General features: G+C 44.3%; 1 protein-coding gene and 1 long non-coding RNA gene across 2 annotated transcripts in view; one reads left to right on the top strand and one right to left on the bottom strand.

Annotated features, from left to right (window-relative positions):
• The window catches only part of EDARADD (EDAR associated via death domain), a 67,057-nt gene that overhangs the window by 11,200 nt on the left and 31,940 nt on the right, over positions 1 to 23,917 (bottom strand). The window contains exon 5 of the mRNA XM_086382806.1: positions 4,413 to 4,458. Within this exon, the coding sequence (XP_086238932.1) occupies positions 4,413 to 4,458 (46 nt within the window). The remainder of the gene's footprint in view (positions 1 to 4,412; positions 4,459 to 23,917) is intronic.
• On the top strand, positions 216 to 1,868 carry LOC147343141 (uncharacterized). The gene is made up of 3 exons (XR_015157128.1): positions 216 to 358; positions 459 to 543; positions 1,357 to 1,868. It is a non-coding gene; the product is annotated as an uncharacterized LOC147343141 (long non-coding RNA).

Below are 23,917 nucleotides of genomic sequence, written 5' to 3' on the forward strand. Positions count from 1 at the left end.
CACTGGGCCACTCTGTCATCTCACCAAACTGAGGCATAGAAGGTATGTTTAAAAACAAAACAAAACACACATATAAGAAAGGACCGAGGTTAAAGTTTAGCAGAGAGTTTTACGTGAGCTTGCATTCTGAATTACGTGACACCACGTATTACTGAGTCACCGTATAGACCTCAGTTGAAAAAAAAGAAAATCTTTTTGCACATTCACTTCTACAGGGAAATTAGGTTTGGAAGAGGCAAGTGCTGAATTATGCAAGGTGGTCAGAAAGTCAAGTCTTGCAAAGCTGGCAACTGTGAAGAGGTAGGGAGGGAGTCATGGTCCAAGTGATAAACAGCGCCACCAGAGGCAAGAACAAGAGGTTATTATTTGTTTTTTTAGTTTTTAAAATTATTTATTTGTTTTAATTTCTGTAGTTTACAGAATTGACGTATCTTTTTTATATCACCTGCCCCTTGCAGCACGTGGGATCTTCGTTCTCCAATCAAGAATCGAACCTGCGCCCCTTGCGTTAGGAGTGCAGAGTCTTAACCACTAGATTGCTAGGTAAGTCCCTAGAAAAGGTTTCTAACTTTCCAATTTGTGAGGAGTTTTTTGTTTGTCTGGTTTTTATAACTGAGTCATACTCTTTTAATGCCCAAATGTTTTCATTTTGAAAAACTGCATGAAAACACTGTAAAACTTTTATGACTCCTGGGGGCTGGTTTCTGCATTCAATGGTTCCACGAGGGGGCTTTATTTTTCTGGTAGTAGCTGATTCTGAATTGTATTCTTATTCTTCCCTTGATTACAAACTGTCAGCTGTCATTTCTCACTCTGGTTGAATCCCTCCTTTTATCTTAGAGCCCTCCATCCTGCGTACATTGCTTTCTTTTACCAGATATAAACTGGATGGCAGATAACTAAGGTTTTATTTAAGAATTAAATAAAAGCCAGGCTCTGCGTTAAGTAAGGCTAGACCAAGGGCCTGATTATGGGAAAGTAGCAAGCATCTGCAAAAAGTGTTTCAGTGGCTCAAAGACTGACTCGGGGGAAGCGGGTGGACTTTGGCTTTGTTCCAGCCTGAGACTCTGAGCTGGAAGTCTGACCTTCACCCCCTGGGTATGACACTCAAGCATCTGACATGTGTGCTTCACAGGCGATGGGTTTGACCAATAGGGAGACAGCGTGGGGTGGTGCTGGTGGTGGCGGTGGGGTGGGCAGTCAGGCCAGGCCTGGGGCTTGAATCCCACTCAGGATCTATGCGATGGAGTACCAGTCACATGACCAGTGCCAGTCATGTGACCCAGTGCTACTTCTGTTGTATACACCTGGTGAATAACTGAACCCACAGAGTTGTCATTAACACTTTTTTCTAAGGGCATCTCTAAAAAGAGCAGAGTCATTGGAAAAGACCTTGATGCTGGAAAAGATTGAGGGCAAGAGTAGAAGCGGCAACAGAGGATGAGATGGATGGATGGCATTACGGACTCAATGGACAAGAGTTTGAGCAAACTCCGGGAGACGGTGAAGGACAGGGAAACCTGGCTGCTGAAGTCCATGGGGTCGCAAAGAGTCAGACATGAATTAGCGACTGAACAACAAAAGTACTTGAACGAGACCTGGTTCATGGCAAACGCTAAATTTGTGCAAGTGGAACAGTAAGTAAACCTTACTTAGGTGGCTGCTCTCATTCAAAGGGGAAATACGGCAGGACTCACCTGGTGGTCCAGTGGTTAAGACTCCCAACGCTGGGGTCCTGGGTTCGATCAAGGAACTAGATTCCATATGCCACAACAAAGAGTTTGCATGCCACAACTAAGTATCCCCGTGTGCTGCAACTAAGACCCGGTGGGGCCAAATAAATAGATATTTAGGAAAAAAAAAAAAGAGGAAATAATGGGGATTTGCTTTTGCCCCATCTTCCAAGAGCAAAGCCCTGAAGTCAATGTCTCTCATTTGCTTATTTATGGGGGAAAAAAAAACACCCAACCAAACACCTGAACATTCCTCTGGGCAAAGCATCATGCTGGGTGGCAAAGATGTTGACTTCGGCAGGATGGGTTCTGCTCTAGGTAATGTTACCTGCTATCACTGTGAAAAGTTTGTTCTCTCTGAAAATCTTTCATTTCATTTTGACACAGGTAAAGACATTTAGAGACAAACTGTAATTTGATTAATCTAGTAATGACCTGACCTCGTAAGAGTCTTGGAAGGGTTTACAGATATTACTAACCAACTTACTTGATTCATATTCATTTTAGCTGACGTTTCACATTGGTAGGCAAGATGTTAGTCTTTAAAAAGTTTAATTATGGATTTTTTTTAATTAGAAAAGAAATATGTACTTGTCACAGAAAATCTAAAAACTCAGATGATTATAGGAAAAAAAATTTTCACATTCTCACCACTCAGGCTCATCACAGTTCACCTTTTAGGTTATTTTACTACTCATTATATGTATGTGCCTACACCAGATCATTGGTTATATATATGTTTGAATATACAGATGAAAGTTTTGGGGGTAGGTTTTTCTGATACTCATACTAGAAATTTTTTAAATACAGGGGAGTGAAAAGAAAATTAAAACTGCCTCTGCTTGTATGAAAAGATACTTTCCGTTCCTCCACCTCACTCAGCGAGGTGCTTCTAATGTGAGCCTGTGTCCACTGGAGCATTTGTGGAAGAGGATAATTCTTAGCCGAGGCCTTAGCCTCCAGCAGGGGCGGACTGTGGTCCAAGGAAGACAAGTTCCATGGGCTCCTGGTTGGGACCCCAGATGTTGGGCCTGTGCCATGAAAGCTGGTGGGTAGGTGCCACCGGACGTTCTCCTGGCCCAATTTCTCCCTGATTTCTCCCATCACAGTAGGACAGTGGTGAGCAGGATAGTGGCTGAACAGGAACCAGCGTCCCAACTTGGGTCTTTCAGAACTGTACCTCTGCCACCTGGCTTCCTCAGAGCCTGGCACACAGTGGGTCTTTAAGAAGTGAAAATCGGTTGAATGAAAAAACAAACAAAAAAACCCACCTGGAATCTCACCACCCAGAGATAAAACTGCTCCTAACATCATGTATCAAAAGTTGATTATGCATCGCAAGTTCCGATTTTCAGCATGGTTACCTGGGCACAGCTTGGGATTGATGGTAGAATATATCTAAGACTTTTATGAGTATCCCCATCCTTCTTTAAAAAAGAAATGAACAAACCCCTGATGATTTGGATCATTCAATATGTGTTTTAAAAAATATTTTAAAATGTTGGTGAGGTTTTTTTTTCCCCTTTATTTTGGTAGCTTATTTTAATGCTCACTCCATATTTTCCCCATGATTAATTAATGAGAAATCTAAATATTGCCAATTTTTTTTGTTTTTGTTTTTTCATTTTTTTGGCCATGCCACATGGCACATGGGGATCTAAATTCTCTGACCAGGGATCAAACCAGCAACCCTGCACTAAAGTGCGAAGTGCCAATCCCTGGACCACCAAGGAAGGCCCTTAACCCTGCCAGAGTTTCTGTCTTACAATGAAGAAACAAAAAAGGTGGTGGGGGACGAGGCAGTGGAGACGAATTAAATGTTTCTTGTATATTAATGCATATATGTGGAATCTAGAAAAACGGTATAGATGATCTTATTTGCAGAAATAGAGACAGAGACATAGAGAACACATGTGTGGACATCAAGGAGGGGAAGGGGAGAGGTAGGAGGAATTGGGAGATTGGGGTTGATTTACATACATTATTGATACTACATATAAAATAGATAACTAATGAGAACCTACTGTATGCTCAGGGAACTCTACTCAGTGCTCGGGGACAACCTACATATACATATGTATATGTATATACCTATACATGTGTATATATATACATGTATATGATTCACTTTGTTGTGCAGTAGAAACTAATGCAACATTGTAAAGCAACTATACTCTAATAAAAATTAATTTTAAAATGTTTTTTGGTGAAACACATTAGAAGCAGAAAACGGTGGGAACCAGCACGTAGCCTGGCTCCCTAAGGTGCGGAGACAGAAGGGAGGCAGTGGGTGTCTGAGCGGCCCTTCTTACCGTGACTGGGTTTGCCTACCTCCCATCATTTGCTTCCTCCTGGCAAAGTTCTCTACCAACACTGTGGCCCCTGGAACTTGGAGGGAGGGTCGGTTCTGACCCTCATCAGATCCTAAAGCCATCCACTTAAAACCCCTGCTGTGCCTTGCACAAGCAAAGGAGGGTTAACATGAGAAAATACTCCTTGTAGGCTTTTGTGAAATCCTGCAAGATTTCTTTGCAGTTCACCATGGCGTGTGGTTGGAAAGTTTCTCTAGTCGGTAATACAGATTTTGAAAGTTAATGATAAACACCTTCTCAAATGATCTTGAATTTAGCCATGCTAGCTAGCACTGATGCCCAGATACCTTTAAAGTCAATCATTTACCTGAAAGGGGGTCTCCAGTACTGTCTCGAAAGCCATTTTCTTCTCCCTTAAAAAACAAAAATGCAATCTTCATTAAAACCATACCCATATGTGATTAGAGATGTTATCAATTTTCCAATTTAGTTATATTTCCACCAGAGCCTGGGAGGGGGGTATGGATCTTAAGAATGTACTTTACTGAGTAGTAAGTCAGACAGAGAAAGACAAATATCATATGATATTGCTTGTATGTGGTATAAAAAAAAGGTACAAATGAACTTATTTACAAAATAGAGAGTCGGAGACATAGAAAACAAACTTACAGTTACTGGGGGGAAAGAGAGAAGGGACAAATTAGGAGATTGGAATTGACACGTTTACACTACTAAATATAAAATGGATAACTGATAAGGACCTACTGTATAGCACAGGGAACTCTACTCAATACTTGGTAATGATTTATATGGGAAAAGAATTTTAAAAAGAGTGGATATATGTATATGTGTCACTTCACTTTGCTGTACAGTAGAAACTAACATAATGTTGTAAATCAACTATCCTCCAATTAAAATAAAAATGGGTAGTGAATGATGTGTCTCTCCCTAGAATATAAACTCCCAGAGGGCAGGAACCCTTGTCTATTTCTTCTCCGTGCTGGGTCCTCAGCGGTCAGAACAATGCCCAGCACACAGCAGACACTCCACAGATGTTTGTTAAATTACTGTCATTTTTTTAAAGTATAAATGCATACAAGATGCCATTTCTTTTTTGTTTTTAATTTTACACTATGGACTATTGCTCTTATTTTATTCTCTATCTGCTTTTTGTTGGGCTTGTTGTTTGTCAGTCCAAGTTATAATTCTTGCCTGCATCTACTATACTTTTTTTTATTGTTGTTGTTCAGTTGCTAAGTCACAGAAGCAAAGAAAAACTGTTAAAAACAGTGACTAATTCCCTTTAGAAGCAATGTGTTTCTGCCCATCTACTTGAGGTTCTATTTTTACCAAGGCTGTGCTACCTGGAGCGAGTTACCTGATCTCCTCGTAGGGTATGTGTCGGTGTGTGTTTTCAGTGGAGTCAGCAGAGAAGAACGACCCCACTGTATATCTGTTCATGTTATCTCTATGTTATTTTTTAAATTTTTATTTATTTATTTATTTTGGCTGTGCTATGCAGCATGTGGTACCTTAGTTCCCTGATCAGGGATCGAACCTGCATCCCCTGCAGTGGAAGGGCAGAGTCTTAACTACTGAACCCCCAGGGAAAGCCCACATTAACTCTATCTACATACAACTAAATCTCTCTCAGCAGCTAACGGTACCCCTTCCATCCACAGTACTTCAGAAGAAGCACTAAGAGTTGGGTCAAGGCCCCGGGTGTGAGTCCACCTGCGTTCATAACCACGGGGACCTCACTCACCTGGAGTCAGAGCCCTGGCCTCTGATTTCTCATTTGCATGCTGAGGGGGCTGATAGATGACCTTATCCCTAAGAGGCTCTACATTCTCAGGTCTCTGAGAGTTTCACTTAAAGATGTGCTAGCTCCCTAGTGTCAAACATTTTAAACAGTCTTTTCCTCTTAATCCCCTAAGAATCCTTTCTCCTTGCTCTTGAGTTCATAAATTCCCATGTTCCAGGGTTTTCCTGGTGGTCCAGCAGTTAAGACTCCTAGCTTCTACTGCAAGGGTCACGGGTTCAATCTCTGGTCTGGGAACTAAGATCCCGCATGCCACAGGGTGTGGCCACAAACAAATTTTATCCAAAAATAAATGCCCATGTTTCTACAGAATACAGAGAGTGGTCTAATTACAAGCCTAATATTTTTTTTTTTTACACAAGAAGCATCCCTATGTCTTACCAACTAGATTTTGTCCCCTAACTCATCTATTTCTTGCTTTATTTGAATCCTACTCTTTCTCACTGTCCTCACTAGAACAAAAAGCAACCTGTTCACCATACCGTACATACAGTTTATAAGAGTTAGGGGCAGTCTTTAAAAGAACAAAAATTCCTCTCTCTGCAACTTTTTACTTCTGCAAGACAAAACCCAGGAGCTCCACAACGTTAAGGCCACTATTCACTGTTCACCGGGTCGTGTGGGGACCTGCCTTTTCCCATCTGTGCAGCTCCAGCAGGACCGGGCAGGCTCGCCCTCCCACTGGCACAGTCACAGTTATGCTCACTGAATTGGAAACTTTCGTGGGGGAAGCAGAAACCGGACCTTCAGGTAGTATCAAGAGACACAAACATTAGCACTGGACAGATTTTTGTGGTACTGCCGAGTCCTGCTAAAGCATGGGCTGTTCTTTAAGTAAAGATGATGTTACGTGGCATAGCTGATTTGATTTCTCATCATCTGGAGAAAATGTTACCAAAATCAGTGTCCGGCTAGCCTCACCCCATTGATGTAGATGAGGGACAAGACTCGGAATTACTTGTGACAGTCGATGGGGACACAATTTAGATTTTTGTTCTTGGTCTTGATTAATATGTTGTGCTACTTTTAAAGATGGTTTCCTAAGAGTGAAGTCAGAAGAGACTTATATTTGGTGGTTTCCAGGGTCTTACTGAAACCTCATTCGGCACCTCTTTTCTGACTAACTAATAGGTACCAGCTCCTGTGGGGGAACCCATCTACAAAGGTAAAGGGACCTGAACCCTGACCGCAAGGCTCAGAGATGCTGGGGAAATAGAGACACACCAGACTAACTAAAACTAAGGCGGAAGATGGTGTGTTCTGATAGGGAGGAAAAGATCAAGTCAGAGGGGAGAGGTTTCTTCAAACCAAAACACATTCGATTCTTCAAATCAGAGATGTCAGAGATAAGCCTTTTTGAGGGCCTGGAGAGGAGGAAAGGGCATTGAGCTAGAGGTCCATGGGAGCCCAAAAGGAAGTGAAAACACACGGGGCTCCTGCAGGGCATTTTGTCTGAAGCAAAGGCTTGAGGGTGTGATGGAGGGAGATGAGATGGGAAAATGGGCTGAGGTCTGAGACCTGGTTTCAGGCAATGGGAGCCACTAAGAGGCTGTCATCAGAACCTGGGCATCCTTGGAGCTGTCAAGGATCAGAGCGGAAACACCTACCCGACTGTAGGAGGTTGGGACACACAGGTGGCCAGGGAGAATGGGGCAGCCAGGCAATCTGATGAGGGGAAGCATGACTGGCTCAAAGGCAAGGATTAGGAAGTCTCCATACCACTGCTTTGGGAGAGGAAGGGATAAAGCTAGAGCCATGGTGAGGATACAGCCAGCATGGGGGCGGGTGAGCGGAAGTGAGACGAAGAGTGAGTCCAGAAGATGACGGATGAGACCACAGAGCTTGGCGGAAACCGAAGACAGTGCTGGTCCTCGGGAGAGGCTGGGTTACGAGACTAAGACACGGACGCTGGGAGAAAAGTCGGGCAGTGGAGGGCATGTGGTCAAGTCTCAACTTCGAGGAACGCCCAGGGCCTACATTTCAGTAGCAAGGGAGGGAATGAGAAAGGAGGGAAGTCGGAGGGGAGGAGAGAAAAGGTCAAGGGCCACATGAAGACGTGGTCTGGCAAGGAGAGGAGCAGGTTCTGAGAGCAGCTCTAGTAGCTTCTGCCAGGCGGGCGGTGAGGATGTGGGGAATCCTCTCCCCCGCCCCTCCTTGCTACTTCGCTTTCTCTTCCCTTTAAGGCCTCAGCTTAGGCATCACCAGCTCTGGGAAGCTGTCCAAGCTCACATTCAGGGTGATGTGCCCTGGGTGCTCGTACAGCCTTCTGGACCTGAATGACACTTGGTGACATGTAAGGTCAGTACCAATAATCCTCAGGGGGAAGCCTGGTGGTGGGAACCTAACCAAAGTGCAGCTCTGGGGACAGGAGTCCAGGGCTGAGGAGCTGTGACTCGGGCACGGAGGCCAGCCCTGCAGCGTCCTGGGGGCGCTGAATCCAGGTCGGAGGGTATGAGTGCGATTGAGCACTTGCTGCTCCATTAAAACTGATCCAGGAACAGAGGACAGAGTCGTGGGTCAGAGCAGCAGTGGGCTTAGCTGTGAGCCACACAGGATGGCAGGGGACATGACACAAAGGCTAATCCTCTCCTTTTCATGTCTGTCCCTTCCCCTCCAAGGGATCCTACCCCTGGGTCTTTTCTGAGCCAACTCCCAAAACCAGTTCCTCCATCCTGCTCCTTCCTCCTTCCGAACTTCTCTATGGCTGACTTTTGCTGAGTACATACTATGTCCCAGGCAGATGACACTTTTTTTTTTGGGGGGGTGGGGGCATGAGGTATGCGGGACTGTAGTTCCCTGACCAGGGATCGAACTCATGCTGTCTGCATTCAGACTGTGGAGTCTTAACCACTGCACCACCAGGGAAGTCATCCCCAGGCCGATAATCTTGATTGGGTTAGCTCATTTCCTCCTCGAGATGCCGAGGAGCTGAGAACCACCACACACAAATGATGAAACACTGCAGATTTCTGTTGGGAGGACTTGTTTTAAATCTGAGTGAAGTTCAAGTGCAATGCATTGGTTTTGTGGAAGATAGTTTCTGGATACCACTGGGTCTGTGTGCCAAAGGGAAATGGTCTAGATAAGAAAAAAGGTAGAAATGACCTAAATGTCCATTGACAGATGACTGGATTAACAAAATGCGGAATATTATTCAGCCTTAAAAAGGAAGGGAATTCTGACATGCTAGAATAAAGATGAACCTTTACTGCATGCTAAGTGAAATAAGCCAGTCACAGGTGGACAATACTATATGGTTCCATTTATATGGGTCACCTAGAGGAGTTAAATTCAAAGAGACAGACAGTAAAATATTGATTACCAGAGAGTGGAGCAAGGGCGAATGGAGAGTTAGTGTTTAACGGGTATAGAGTTTCAGTTTGGCAAGATGAAAAAGCTCCTAAGATGGGTGGTGGTGATGGCTGCACAATAGTGTCATTGTACTTAATGCCTTTGAACCATACACCTAAAACTGGTCAAGATGGTAAACATCGTATGTGTATTTTACCACTTAAAAATTTTAAAATATCTCCTTAGGAAATCTGAAGGTAACCACAAAACTGAACACCAGTGTTGTATAAATTCAAGCCGGCTAAAGAAAACACCCATTTTGCAAACCCTTTCCATTGTGAATATGTGGAAATTACCTTATATTTGGGCAAATGTGTTAACTGCTGCCAAGAATTCTTTGAGTAGAAAGAAAGTTGGCTAGGTGACATCAATTTTGCACTTGGGTGAGTTTATAACCTAGTCATTGGGTCCCATGTCTGCTTAGGGAGCTGCAGGAATCAGGTAATGAACAAGAGTCTGCCCTGGGGACTTACACGTGGTGACTTCACACCAGGCTCCAGGCAGCAGCAACCCCGGGGCCAAGAAGACACTAGGGGGAAGGAGAGATGAACACATGATCCATGTGCCATCCACACATGGAGATGGACAGATGGGCTGAAGATGCTGACAGATTGATGAGGAAGATACAAACCAGCACCCAGGAGCTAGGTGCCAGTTTTCAGGGAAACACGATCTGTTGGACTCTTTCGTCCATCTTTCTTCCTTTCCTTTCTTTCCTTTCCTTCCTTATTTCCTTCCACAGCACTGCACAGCATGTGGAATCTTAGTTCCCAGGCCAAGGATTCAACCCGAGCCCCCTGCACTGGAAGCAAGGAGTCTAAACCACTTGACTGTCTGGGAAATCCCAGTTTGGCCCATCTTTATGTGTCTATGCTTAGCTCACTAATAAAGAGTCCCATCTTTATGACTTGTAAAACTAAGGAGAAGATAACTGAGTGGGAAAGCCCTTAACAGGTTGGTTAATCCAGTTGTAGCCTAAGTCTGATTGGAAACCACCATAAAGACCAAAGTAGTCATTGTCTACCTGTTGGCAGCAACCTACACTACAGGCAAAGAACCTAAGAAATGCCTCCTTTGAATTAACTAACTTCTTTGGGAGAACAACCAATGCTAAAGCTTGATGTCTCTGCTTCATGAAAGTATTTTAGTAAATGGCTTTGAAAATGTGATTTTAAATGCCTGAGTGTGCCAGTGAAATAGGGCTTATATAGCATGGGTTTAGACTGTTCTAAATTTTCTCTCATCACTTGCCACTGCAAGCAAGCGCCTTTTGGTGCTATGAATTCCCAAGACAGACCTGTGTTCTGTGTAACTCTTCTGAATGCATTTACTGATTATTCACCTCTAAACATTAGGACTAGACTATCAGTCTCCTGTTGGGTTTTTCTAAAGCAGTTTATACTCAATTCTTTTTCTGCAAACTAATTACAATTGTAATAACTGTTTAGATTTATTTTTATTTCTTACTGAAGTATAATAAACATATGGAAAGCTGGACATATCTATTTGAAAGTATACAAGCATAGTCTGAAGATATTGCAGGTTTAGTTCTAGGACACCACAATACATTGAATAACTCAATAAGGTGGTTGTTATCGTTTAGTCACTAAGTCCTGCCTGACTCTTGGCAATCCCATGGACTGTAGCCCACCAAGCTCCTCTGTTCATAGGATTTCCCAGGCAAGGTTACTGGAGTGGTTGCCATTTCCTTCTCTAGGGGATCTTCTAGACCCAGGGATCAAACCCACATCTCCTGCACTGGCAGGCGGATTCTTTACAACTAAAAGCCACCAAGGACACTCCCTCAATAAGGTAAGTCACATGAATTTTTTGGTTTCCCAGTGCATATAAAAGTTATGTCTATACCATCCTGTAGTCTATTAAATAGGCATTCTATCTAAAAAACAATCTACATACCTTAATTCAAAAATACTTTATTGCTAGGGAATTCCCTGGTCCAGTGGTTAAGACTCTGCACTTCCAAATGCAGGAGGTGTGGGTTCGACCCCTGGTTGGGGAACAAGATCCCATGTGCCTCATGGTGTGCCAGAATGTAAAAATAAAAATTTTGTAAATACTTTATTGCTAAAACATACTAAACGTTATCGGAGCCTTCAGCAAGTCATATTCTTTTTGCACCAGTGGCATCAAAGATCGCTGCTCCCAGATCATCGTAACACATATAATAAAAATGGAAAAGTTTGAAATATTGCAAGAATTACAGAACATGACACAGAAACATGAAGCGAGTAAATGCAGTAGGGAAAATGGTAGCAACAGACTTCCTGGACACATGGTTGCCCCAATTTGTAAAAAATGCAATCTCTGCAAAGGCAAAGAGGCAATAAAGGCAAAGCACAATAAAACGATGTTCGCCTGTATTTCAGAACCGGCTTTTAGAAATGGGTTTCAGTCGATATGTTCATCAAGCACCTACTCAGTGCTGGAAACAAATCCCTGATGCTGCTGGTTACGATCCAGTAATGGGACCAAGACACACATAAACATCCAAACCACAAGGAAAAAGGTGTGAAAAATGTACATGCAGAGCGAGTGCCAAGGGAACACAAAGGTGGGCAGGAACTCAAGTGAGACCTCCAGGAACAGGGCAAGTTTCGCAAAGGATGAAAGAACTGAATCTGGAAGAAAGGGATTTTGAAATGAATGGTACAGCGCTTCGCTAGGATGAGAGCAAATCTGTGGGTGTGTGCACATTTAATTTAGTTCTTTCTTCTCTTCAAGGAGATCTTTACTGAATGACAAGGAAGACCTGCTACTTGTGGAGTTGAAGTGAAGGTCAGAGACTGCAGCGGCTCTTTCCACGACTTCAAGGCGGGGATACTCAGGTGTAATTTCATACCTCGGCTCTGGTTTCAGAGATAAAGAGGAAGGGGTTTTCCCTTTGTGTGTAAAGCATTAGATGATTACTGTTGAGAAATATCATGAAGTATTTTACAGGAGATTATGGCTTGCATGTGCAAATGCCAGCAGACAATGAAGATATGGATAACACTTCGAGGCAGGGAGGTTCTGCCTGTGTTTCTTTCATTCACAAATCCTGGGTTGGAGGATACAAGCGATGCTGGAGCACAGACCAGTTGAAGGTTTGAGAGGAGGAAGTGCATTTGAGAACTCCTCATTTCAGTCTCTGATTTTCCTCTCCTGCATAATTACATTGCTAGCTGAAGAAAGACCGCTTGGCTTCATATGCAGGGCCAAATATGAAAAGGCTACTGAACCAAAATACCATCTAAATGTGTATATGATATAACCCATCACTTTTCTTTGAAGAAAATTCCAAAAACACGAATAACAAGTGTTCAAAACTATACTATTTTTCAAAACAGCAATAAGTGAAACGAAAATTTTTTGTTCCCTAATCTCTCATCCCAACTCCTTGCCCAGAGACCATTAGTTACAATCTGGAGTGCCTCCTTCCTCATTCCTTATTGATAGCCACACTCAAAACCTACCTAGAGATGTTGTTTAGCCCAAAACCATATTAGTCTACAATTTCATTTATTTAACATTATATTGTGAATATCTTTGAAGGTCAGTAGCCTCTCCTCTTTCCAATGGCTTAATATTACTCTGTGTCAAAGTACCGTCATTCATCAACCACCTCCTTCCTATGTGCATGTACACTACCAGCAACTCTTCTCTGCTTCAAACACACTCTGCAAAGATGTCTCCAGTATCAAGTCCTTAAAGGGGGATCACTGGATCAATGAGTAACAGACGCTGCCAAATAATTTCCTGAAAATTCTATCAGTTTACACTCTCAACTGTGTATGAGGGCAGCCACCACACCAACGGGAAGTTTAAGTGAAATTTAGCACACTTGTGAGATTTAAAGTCATTATAGTTCACAGAGCACTGAATGATAATGAGAATAGAAGCCACTAAGTCAATTAGAGCAGATAAAGTAAAGAACTAGGGACTTCCCTGGTGGTTGAGTGGTTAAGATGCCATGTTCCCAATGCAGGGGGCACAAGTTCCTAAGATCCTACATGCTGTGTAGCTCGGCCAAAAGATAAAAATAAATAAAAAATAAATTAAGAAAAGTAAAAGGCTGTACAATTTTAATGGTTAGGAAACTCTTTATGCTGCTTTCAGGATAATAACTATGAAGCTAGAAAGTAGGCATGTTTGCTCTTTAGCATGTACCTGTCTTATCACAAATATTTTCTTTTTGACTTGGTACCAAAGTATATATAAATCAAAGACACAGACATTCATAGGTTCTATCAAATTAGAGTACTCTGATTTTTCTTTTAAAATGTCATATCTGGAATATTCACTAGAGACAAAAGGACTCAAGGTTCTGAGATGATGACTGCGGTTGAGTGGCATGGATTTGTGGTGGGAGGAATAGTTCACATTTCATCACTTTCCAGGAATCAAAGACAGAGAGAGGAGGTGGTCCTGGTTCAGCCAACCTAGGACTGGGCCAGACAGGTTCCACCCCAAATTAGCAAGAGCATCACCAAAATGCCTGATGAGTTGAGACTGTTGCCAGCCAAGTTGATGGCTAGAAGCAGCAAGGGGGAGGTAAAAAGAAAAAGAGACCAGGCTGGGTCAGAGATGTGGGAGGGATTATCCTCGGGGATAATCCACCACAGATGCAATGGTTCCCATGGATGGCCGAGCACAGTGAGGAGGCAAGCAGGTCACCATCCAGGATAAATAAATTACTGGTTCAAGAAAGTGCAATCTGTTTGGACTGGGAGATGGTGATTGTAAAGCTAAAGGGAGTCCCTCTCATGAGAGTTAAAAACACCAAGTGTAAGGGTCCTCCCGGGCAGTCCAGTGGTCGCAACCCCATGCTTCTACTGCCAAGGGCCCAGGTTCAATCCCTGGTCGGGGAAATAAGACCCTGAAAGCTGAGCAGCACAGCCAAAAATAAAACAAAGGAACTGGAAAAAAAAAAAAGAAAGAAAATCCAGATCAATAATGCAAAATTCACAGTGTTTGAGATCCAATAAAAAAGTTAGTAAACAAACAGGGGCCTTCTCTGGTAGTCCAGTGGTTAGGACTTCCCTTTCAATGCAGGGGGGTGCAGGTTTGATCTCTGGTCCGGGAGTAAGATCTCATATGCCTCCAGGCCAACAAATCAACACATAAAACAAACAACATTGTAATAAATTCAATAAAGACTTTAAAAATGGTCTACATTAAAAAAAATCTTTAAAAGAATTTAAAAATCATACAAAGAAGTAGGAAAATCTGATTAATAACCAGGAGACAATATCAGACAATTAAAAAAAAAAAACCTGAAAAATGCCAAATGTAGGTTCTGGGCAAAGTTCTCTAGTTTTTTCTGGTTCCACATCTCTAAACTTCACATCAGGGTGAAGTAAGGAACTACTGAATATTTTCTAAATGCAGAATGATCTGATTTTCCCCTAAAGAACAAACAAAAGGACTCGCCAATCGATCAAACAGATCTTGTTGGAGCTTGAAAGGATTGCTGCGTATCAAGGAGGGCAGGTAGGGGCCTGCTGGGCTGACTCACAGAAGACACCATCCAGGGCAAGTGCTGGTGGGCCCGTTCCCTGTTATTAAAACACATGTAATTGCTTCAGGTTTGCAGATGGTCTGATGGGCTGCTACCTCTGCCAAGGCAGTGAGGCTGCTGGATGGGATTCTGCCAGCCACCTCTCAGCCTAATTTCAAGAAAAGGGCAACTCCACCATTTACCAATTTTGTTCCCGAAGTTTTTCACTAGTGGTCTGCCAGACTGACAGCACTGAGAACTGCGGAAAAGCCTAAAATCTCCCCTGGTTTAAGCCAGGAAAGACGCCCAGTCACAACTGATAACACCAACTGCTGCTGCTGAGAAATGCTAGGCGTAGGGGCCCTGATGAGGAAGGCTCCCGGTCCCAACTCTGCCACTCAGCCGCTGGCTCAAGTGCCCTCTGCGAAACAATGTGATTTCTATGCCCCCCCACCCCAAGCTCTAACGATGCCAAGTTGTCAATTTGGGCATCTAAGTCCAAACCCGCTATCTAAATGGTCAGGATTAACAAGGCCAAGCCTTCTCTCTGATTTAGTATCAGGTGGCAAAAAGCTCAGGACATAAGGTACAACACAGACAGGACTCCAGCCTCTGTCACAGTGGAGGGTGTGTGGAAGGCCTGGGAGGAAGCGGGGAGTCCAGAGGGTATTATGAGGGGTCAAGGCTATGGGGTGGGGGGAGAGTCCTGCCTAAGATAACAAAGCATGTGTCCTTAGAAATAAAAGACTTCTGTTTGCTTGGTAAATTAATAAGATACAAAATTAATCATCATCTCTAGGGGTTGCTACTCTAGCATCAATCAATAACTGAGAGTTTTTAGGCTTCAGTGTCTGGGCCATCGTATTATACTCTGTGTAACACTATCAGCGGGCTAGCATGCTTGGAGTTTCTGTGCTTTAAAACTGGGTGGATGTTCCCTGTGCCCCCACCCCCTCCACTGACTCTGAGGAACATAACGAGGAACATTAACTTTGAAAGGCTTGTTTAATTTTGAAGAAATCAGTTAGCTGTTGTTAGGCTTTCCATAGAGAAGACAGCATGTTTTTAAAAATTTGGTGGTATTTACGACTAAAAATAGACTTCGAGCCCTTATAGCTTGCTCAGTGAAAGAACTGGCAGTGTGGTCTATTAGGTCTAACCTAACAGAGATATGTAAATGGAGTCTAAGGAAATATATAGCCTTCAAGATGGGGACTGACACATGGACATCCACCACAGCAGTACTGAGAAGAGTAAAACAACCTCAAAGTACCATAATCAGGAAACTCAAGTAGCTCTATGGCATGGAATGTAACAGGATGGAGGATGGGAAGCACCTCCCACAGAGAGGTGCCTGGTTAATCCCGAAGGACCAGCCTTCAGCTGATAGAAGAGGGAGAGATTTCTTTGAAGGAATCAGTAGAAGAACTGAGAGCTGGGGCTGCTTTTCTTCCTCTATGTGTACGGCTCTCTGTCCCACCCCCAAGCCAAGTGAAGGGGGCCTCAAGATCACCGCTTGTCAGAGGTGCTTGCCAAAAGGAGGAGATGTTCTCTCACTCTTAGCCTGATGCCTGTCGATCGGTAGATGCTCACAGTCCCAACCGCTCTGCCACTGGGACACCTGCCCTGTGTGGGACCTTGCCCAAGGTAAGAGGTGCAGAACATACTCCTGAGACAGAAGGACCTGGGGTGAGCTGTTGGAGGCATGTGTGAACATTCAGCTGGGGATGGTTTGCCCAAATCAGGTAACTGCAGGGTTGAGTTCCCACTTGCTGCAGAAGGGGAGGAGAACCAAGGCCACTTGCCCCTCTTTGGGGACCTCAACATTTCAAATCAGGCTTGAGTTGGAAGTGAAGAGAAAAGGTTTGAATTGGATGAGAGATTTAACTACTGTATGGAGTTCACTTCATTTAAATATACTAACCAGAGATTTAAATATACTAACCAGACTATTAGATGCTGCTGCTGCTGCTGCAGGATGCTGCTGCTGCTGCAGGATGCAGACTACTGGATGCTAGGAGACATATTACTATACTCATTTTTCAGAGGTGGAAACTAACAGAGAGGTGAACTAACTGTTAGAGGTTAGAGGTGAACTAACTGTTCAAAGTGATATAGCTCAGTGGCAGAGTTAGGGACCTGGTAGGTCTGTCTAGCTCCAAAGACCATGGTAAGGCTGGTTACAGTTCCAAATATGGATTCTAGAGTCAGACTCAGAGAAGGTAATGGCACCCCACTCCAGTACTCTTGCCTGGAAAATCCCATGGACGGAGGAGCCTGGTGGGCTGCCGTCTATGGGGTCGCACAAAGTCGGACACGACTGAAGCAACTTAGCAGCAGCAGCAGCAGCAGAGTCACCTATGGCTCTACTATGCAATAGCTGTGTGATTTTAAACAAATGATTTAACCTCTCTGTGCCACAGTAAAATGGGCAGAATAACAGTGTATCCCACATAGGGTCATTTTGAAAATGAAAGTTCACACTGCTGTATTTAACATGGATAACCAACAAGCTCCTATGTATAGTGCAGAGAACTCTGCTCAACGTTATGTGGCAGCCTGGACGGGAGGAGCATTTGGGGGAGAATGGATACTCGTATACACATGGCTGAGTCCCTTAGTTGTACATGTGAAACCATCACAATGTTGCTAATCAGCTGTACTCCACAATAAAAAGTTAAAAAAGAGATATTCCCCTCTCCAGCTGTTAGAATTTTTTTTTAATTATTACTATAAAAAAAGAAAAAGAGTTCATGCAGGTGACTGCTTGGAACAACACTTGACCTTAAAAATGTTAATGGTGATGCTTCTTTAAGGCTAAGAATGCTGAAGATGGCGTCACCCACCAGAAGCTAAGGGAGACAGCTGGGACAGATTCTGTCTTTCAGCCTAGAAGGAGCCAATCCTGATGACACGTGGACTTCTGCCTCCAGGCTGACAGGCCACACATTTCTGTTTAAGCCACTCAGTCTGCAGGATTTTGTTACGACAGCCCTAGGAAACTAATACACATGTGATATGTTCATTGCTTCTGAAATGGAAAAAAACAACTTTTGGAACCTCTGTTTTCTGATAGCAGCAAACTGAGAAATGGATCCCAGATACAGCGTCTTCCATCTCTGTCAGGAACATCTGCATAATCTCTCCATCAGAAATACATATATTTAGGTGAAGAATACATCTAAAATAACCTAAACTCTTATTCATAAATACAGCACATCAGCATTTCCAATGTGTGTTTCTTGGATTATTGGGCCTAAGAGTTGGAGAACAGGTTTAAACAGTCAAAGAACCCTCTTCCTCATGCTCTCCACATGCAGTGAGCTGTCCCCTTCAGCTGCGCTGACCAACCACTGTGACCAACCACCAACACTGACCGACTCAAGGATCAGCACCACCCCCCACCCCCTCAGGCTGCCCCAATTCTATCTCAGCTAACCAGCCACACCTGCTAGCAGGAAGGAGCAGTCTGCATCTGTGCCAAATGCAGAGGTGATGCTGAAGACGTGTCTGGGTTGTTTTACCCTGTGGACACACGGTCTACCCCAGCCCTTCTCACCCCAGTTACACAAAGTCCTGGAACACTGAGAAATATCAGAGGTTGGAGCCCACTCCAGACCACTTCAGCAAGATTCTGCAAGATAAGAGCCAGCCATCGATATTCTGTAAAAGTTCTCCAAGTGATTCTGATGTGCAGTCAGGGTCCAGGACCTTTGTCTATGCAGATCACAGGTGGGCACTAATAAGTTTTGGGCTTCCTAGGTGGTGCTAGTGGTAAAGAACCCACCTGCCAATGCAGGAGACACAGGAGATGCAGGTTTGATCCCTGGGTCAGAAAGATCGCCTGGAGGAGGCCATGGAAATCCTCTCCAGTATTCTTGCCTGAAGAATCCCATGCACAGAGGAGCCTGGTGGGCTACAGTCCATAGGGTCACAAAGTGCCAGACGTGACTGAAGCGACAGCATGCACGCTATAGATAGCTTTTAGTGAGAAAAGTAAATTTAAATCTGTTTTTTGTGGGAGCTTTCTTCCAAGTTTTTTGTTTGTTTGTTTGAATTTTTTGGCCTTGCAGCATGTGGGATCTTAGTTTCCCAACAAAGAATCAAACCCATGCCCCCTGCATTGGAAACAGCCCCACTCCCGGCCCCCACCCCCAGTGTGAACCACTTGGCCGCCAGGGAAGTCCCTCTTCTAAGTTTTGAAATCTGTCCTCAAATTTGCTGCCTATAGTGCTGGATCAAATAGCAGCCAATGGACGGTATAAGACCCTGCCCCTTTCCAGAGCCAATGTTTGAAGTACTTTCTATGTGCAAAGTGATGTGTCATGCTCATGTGAAGTCGCTCAGTCATGTCCAACTCTTTGTGACCCTATGGACTGTAGCCTACTAGGTTCCTCTGTCCCTGAGATTTTCCAGGCAAGAGTACTGGAGTGGGTTGCCATTTCCTTCTCCACGGGATCTTCCTGACCCAGGGATCGAACCTGGGCCTCCTGCATTGCCGCCAGACGGTTTACCATCTAAGCCACCAGGGAAGCTCCATGCCATGCTCATAGGTTACCCACAAATGGCCAAGAAGGGTAGGGTGGTGAGAGAATAAACCAAATGAAGGATAAGAGGGTCATTTGAGACTAATCTCATGATAACTGCAACTACAGATTTGTGTTATGTAAATTAAAATTATTCAGACATCAACCTAGTTGTGCAATAGGTGAGCTTAACCCATGGCCAGACACTTTCTCCCTTCCATTCAATGATTTCATTTGGATGGAGGCAGTTGGCACATCAGAATCACCTATGAGGCTTGTAGAAACTAATTCTGGGTTTGGGAAGGTTCTGCTTTTCCTTGTGCTGTTTTGGAAGCTCAGAGCTCCTGCAACACGGCCCAGTTCCCTTCCTTCCCTCACCTGCCTCTCTATTTCATGATGGCTGGCAGGATGGTCTTGCTGCTGCTGCTAAGTCGCTTCAGTTGTGTCCGACTCTGTGACCCCATAGATGGCAGCCCACCAGGCTCCTCTGTCCCTGGGATTCTCCAGGCAAGAACACTGGAGTGGGTTGCCATGTCCTTCTCCAATGCATGAAAGTGAAAAGTGAAAGTGAAGTTGCTCAGTTGTGTTCAACTCTTCTCAACCCCATGGACTGCAGCCTACCAGGCTGCTCTGTCCATGGGATTTTCCGGGCAAGAGTACTGGAATGGGGTGCCATTGCCTTCTCCTGATGGTCTTGCTAATGCCCCCAAAATAACAGGACTGATTTTGTACAGAAGAGAGTCCTGGGAACCCCCAACAGCCTAGATGCCCGTGGGCATGTCCAGCCCGCTCAGCCCCTATGTGGTTTCTGGAGGGAGGAACCTTGCTGGAGAGTCCTCTGTAGATCACACGGATACACCGTGGCCTCTGGGGCTGTGGAGGAGGGCAGGCCATGAATCTGGACTAGCACATGCTCTCCGTCCCTGGGGACTTCACATCTACAGCCTTTCATGCTGCTTCCTGTAACACTTCTCAAAAATTCACCATGTGCTCTGGCACCCTGAACACAACATAGCTTGTTTCTGATTCCCTGTTATAAATGGCAACTCCCACCCAATCTGGACACTCCCCTTCCAGTGATTTTCTTTCCCTATGTGATTTTTTTCTTGGCCACACCATTATCAGTAGAAAGGTTCTGTATTGTATAGATTCATTCACAGTAAATCTTATTTATTTGTTACATACCCATAAAGCATTTATGATGTGCTTGATGGCATCTTTTAAAGATTTTTTTAAAAGTCTTTATTGAATTTGTTACAACATTGTTTCTGTTTTAAGTTTTGGCTTTTTGGCTGCAAGGCAAGTGGGATCTTCGCTCTGGACCAGGGATAGAACGCATACCCCGGGCATTGGAGGTGAAGTCTTAACCACTGGACTGCCAGGGAAGTCCCTTGGGGATATTTTAAGAGCTTAAAAAAATACAAATTCACTTTTTTTCCTAGTTCCCAGAGAAGCTGTTTTCTTAGTTTTCAACAGTGGCCCTACTAGACACTGCTCACCTGCTGGGACTCTCTGAAGCAGATCTATAATCCTTTCCTCCTCTGCAGTCTCAAGTCCTATCAGACACTGAACCCCTGACATCTCCAAAATGTATTATTTTGTTCTTTCTTCCCCCAAGGATTCTTAGAGGTTGAATGATGTCCCTTAAAAGATATAGAGTGGAGTCCGAACTCCAGCACCTCAGAGTGTGATTGTATTTGGAGACAACTCTTCATAGAGGTAATTAAGTCAAACGAGGTCATGAAAGTAAGTGCTAAATCAGTATGACTGGTGTCTTTACCAAATGGGGAAATGTGAAAGGAGAGAGCCACACCCAGGGGGAAGACAGGGAACAGACACTGGCTACAAACCCAGGAGACAGACTTGGCACATCCTCATGGCTCTCAGAAGGAACCAACCCTGCCCACAGCTTGATTTCAGACTTACAGGTTTCACACGGTGAAACATTTCTGCTGTTACTGCCACCCTCTCTGTGGTGCTTCATGACAGCAGCCCCAGCAAGCGAACACGGATGTCTTGGAATTACACTCCCCACTCTTCCCTCCACAACCACACCCAGGCCCTTAGGCAAATGATCTTCCTGGGTGACTGCAATAGCCCCTTGGTGTCTCCTGGCCTCAGTCTTTCTTCCTACCCACCGCTTGGACAAGCCACTTATGAGAATAACGTTTCTAAGAGTCTATTTCCATCCCATCATTTCACAGGAAGACTCTTCCGGGACCTTCCAAGTGCCTGGGAGATCTGGGTCCTCCAGACCTCCTCTGGAGCAGCACCTCCTATGGTAGCAGTTAGAGAAAACATGGACCGTGAGAGACAGGTATGCTGAAGTGGGAGAAACAAGTCTGTCCCTCTTGAACAGGTAAGAAGCTTGCTTACCTATTGAACGAGTTCAATCAGTGTCTTCTCTCTGTTCTTTTCTCTCTATAGTCCTGTGCTGAGATGCTCTGAGAATCTAAGGGAGAGGCTCTTACCTTAAACATTCTGATTCAGCTTTCCATGTGGGAGATTTAAAAACGCTCAATTTCACTGAAAGCTCTAAGTGTGCATCACTGTACATCCCTAGCACTTAACAGTAGTGGTGATACATTCTTGGACTCAAATACTGGATGGATGGGTGGATGGATGGATGGATGGGTGGGTGGATGGATGGATGGATGGGTGGGTGGATGGATGGATGGATGGGTGGGTGGGTGGATGGATGGGTGGGTGGGTGGATGGATGGATGGATGGATGGGTGGGTGGATGGATGGATGGGTGGGTGGGTGGATGGATGGATGGATGGGTGGGTGGGTGGATGGATGGGTGGGTGGGTGGGTGGGTGGATGGATGGGTGGGTGGATGGATGGATGGATGGATGGATGGGTGGGTGGATGGATGGATGGATGGATGGATGGGTGGGTGGATGGATGGGTGGGTGGCTGGCTGGGTGGATGGGTGGGTGGGTGGGTGGCTGGCTGGCTGGATGGGTGGGTGGGTGGATGGATGGATGGAAGTGTCATCATCTACCCTCTTACAATCTATTTCCCATTTATCAAACACTGTCACACCACTACCAAGTTCAAGAAGGCCTATGGCCTCAGTGCTATATGAATGGAACAAACTCTTTAGAACCTGATATCTTTGCTGGATTTCCTTTCTTCCTGCTCCATCCACATGTCATCATTCAAGGCACAACTCAAATTTGACATTGACTAAAAGCAGAGGAACCAGAGATCAAATTGCCAACATCCGTTGGATCATCGAAAAAGCAAGAGAGTTCCAGAAAAACATCTATTTCTGCTTTATTGACTATGCCAAAGCCTTTGACTGTATGGATCACAATAAACTGTGGAAAATTCTGAAAGAGATGGGAATACCAGACCACCTGACCTGCCTCTTGAGAAACCTACATGCAGGTCAGGAAGCAACAGTTAGAACTGGACATGGAACAACAGACTGGTTCCAAATAGGAAAAGGAGTACGTCAAGACTGTATATTGTTACCCTGCTTATTTAACTTCTATGCAGAGTACATCATGAGAAATGCTGGGCTGGAAGAAGCACAAGCTGGAATCAAGATTGCCGGGAGAAATATCGATAACCTCAGATATGCAGATGACACCTCCCTTATGGCAGAAAGTGAAGAGGAACTAAAAAGCCTCTTGATGAAAGTGAAAGAGGAGAGTCAAAAAGTTGGCTTAAAGCTCAACATTCAGAAAACGAAGATCATGGCATCTGGTCCCATCACTTCATGTCAAATAGATGGGGAAACAGTGGAAACAGTGGCTGACTTTATTTTTGGGGGCTCCAAAATCACTGCAGATGGTGACTGCAGCCATGAAATAAAAGACGTTTACTCCTTGGAAGAAAAGTTATGACCAACCTAGACAGCATACTGAAAAGCAGAGACATTGCTTTGCCAACAAAGGTCCGTCTAGTCAAGGCTATGGTTTTTCCTGTGGTCATGTACGGATGTGAGAGTTGGACTGTGAAGAAGGCTGAGCGCCGAAGAATTGATGCTTTTGAACTGTGGTGTTGGAGAAGACTCTTGAGAGTCCCTTGGACTGCAAGGAGATCCAACCAGTCCATTCTAAAGGAGATCAGTCCTGGGTGTTCTTTGGAAGGAATGATGCTGATGCTGAAACTCCAATACTTTGGCCACCTCATGCGAAGAGTTGACTCATTGGAAAAGACTCTGATGCTGGGAGGGATTGGGGGCATGAGGGGATGACAGAGGATGAGATGGCTGGGTGGCATCACCGATTCGATGGATGTGAATTTGAGTGAACTCCGGGAGATGGTGATGGACAGGGAGGCCTGGCGTGCTGCAATTCATGGGGTCGCAAAGAGTCGGACACGACTGAGTGACAGAACTGAACTGAACTCAACTCAACTCAACTACTTGCCTTTACATCTAAAAAAGAATTTTCTATCTTTCTCCCATCTAATCCTTCTTTTCATCTTACCTCTGAAAAAGAGTTGAAGTTCTTACTTTTAAAATACAACTCCTCTCTCTGTGTTTTTGGTATCTTTATTTATCTAACATAGGTGTACATATATCTCATTTGCCAGATTACAAATTCCTTTAGGGAAATCAATGTGCTGTGTCTTCTCCAATAGAAAATGCTAAGGACTTATTGGTAGATAGTTGCTAAGAAAATTAATCCTCTCTGCCTTCCCAGGGAAAACAAATCCCAT

The sequence above is a fragment of the Bos grunniens genome, chromosome 28 (genome assembly GCF_055505025.1).
Source record: "Bos grunniens cultivar Pamir isolate PY7600 chromosome 28, Bosgru_T2T1.0, whole genome shotgun sequence".
Classification (NCBI taxonomy): domain Eukaryota; kingdom Metazoa; phylum Chordata; class Mammalia; order Artiodactyla; family Bovidae; genus Bos; species Bos grunniens.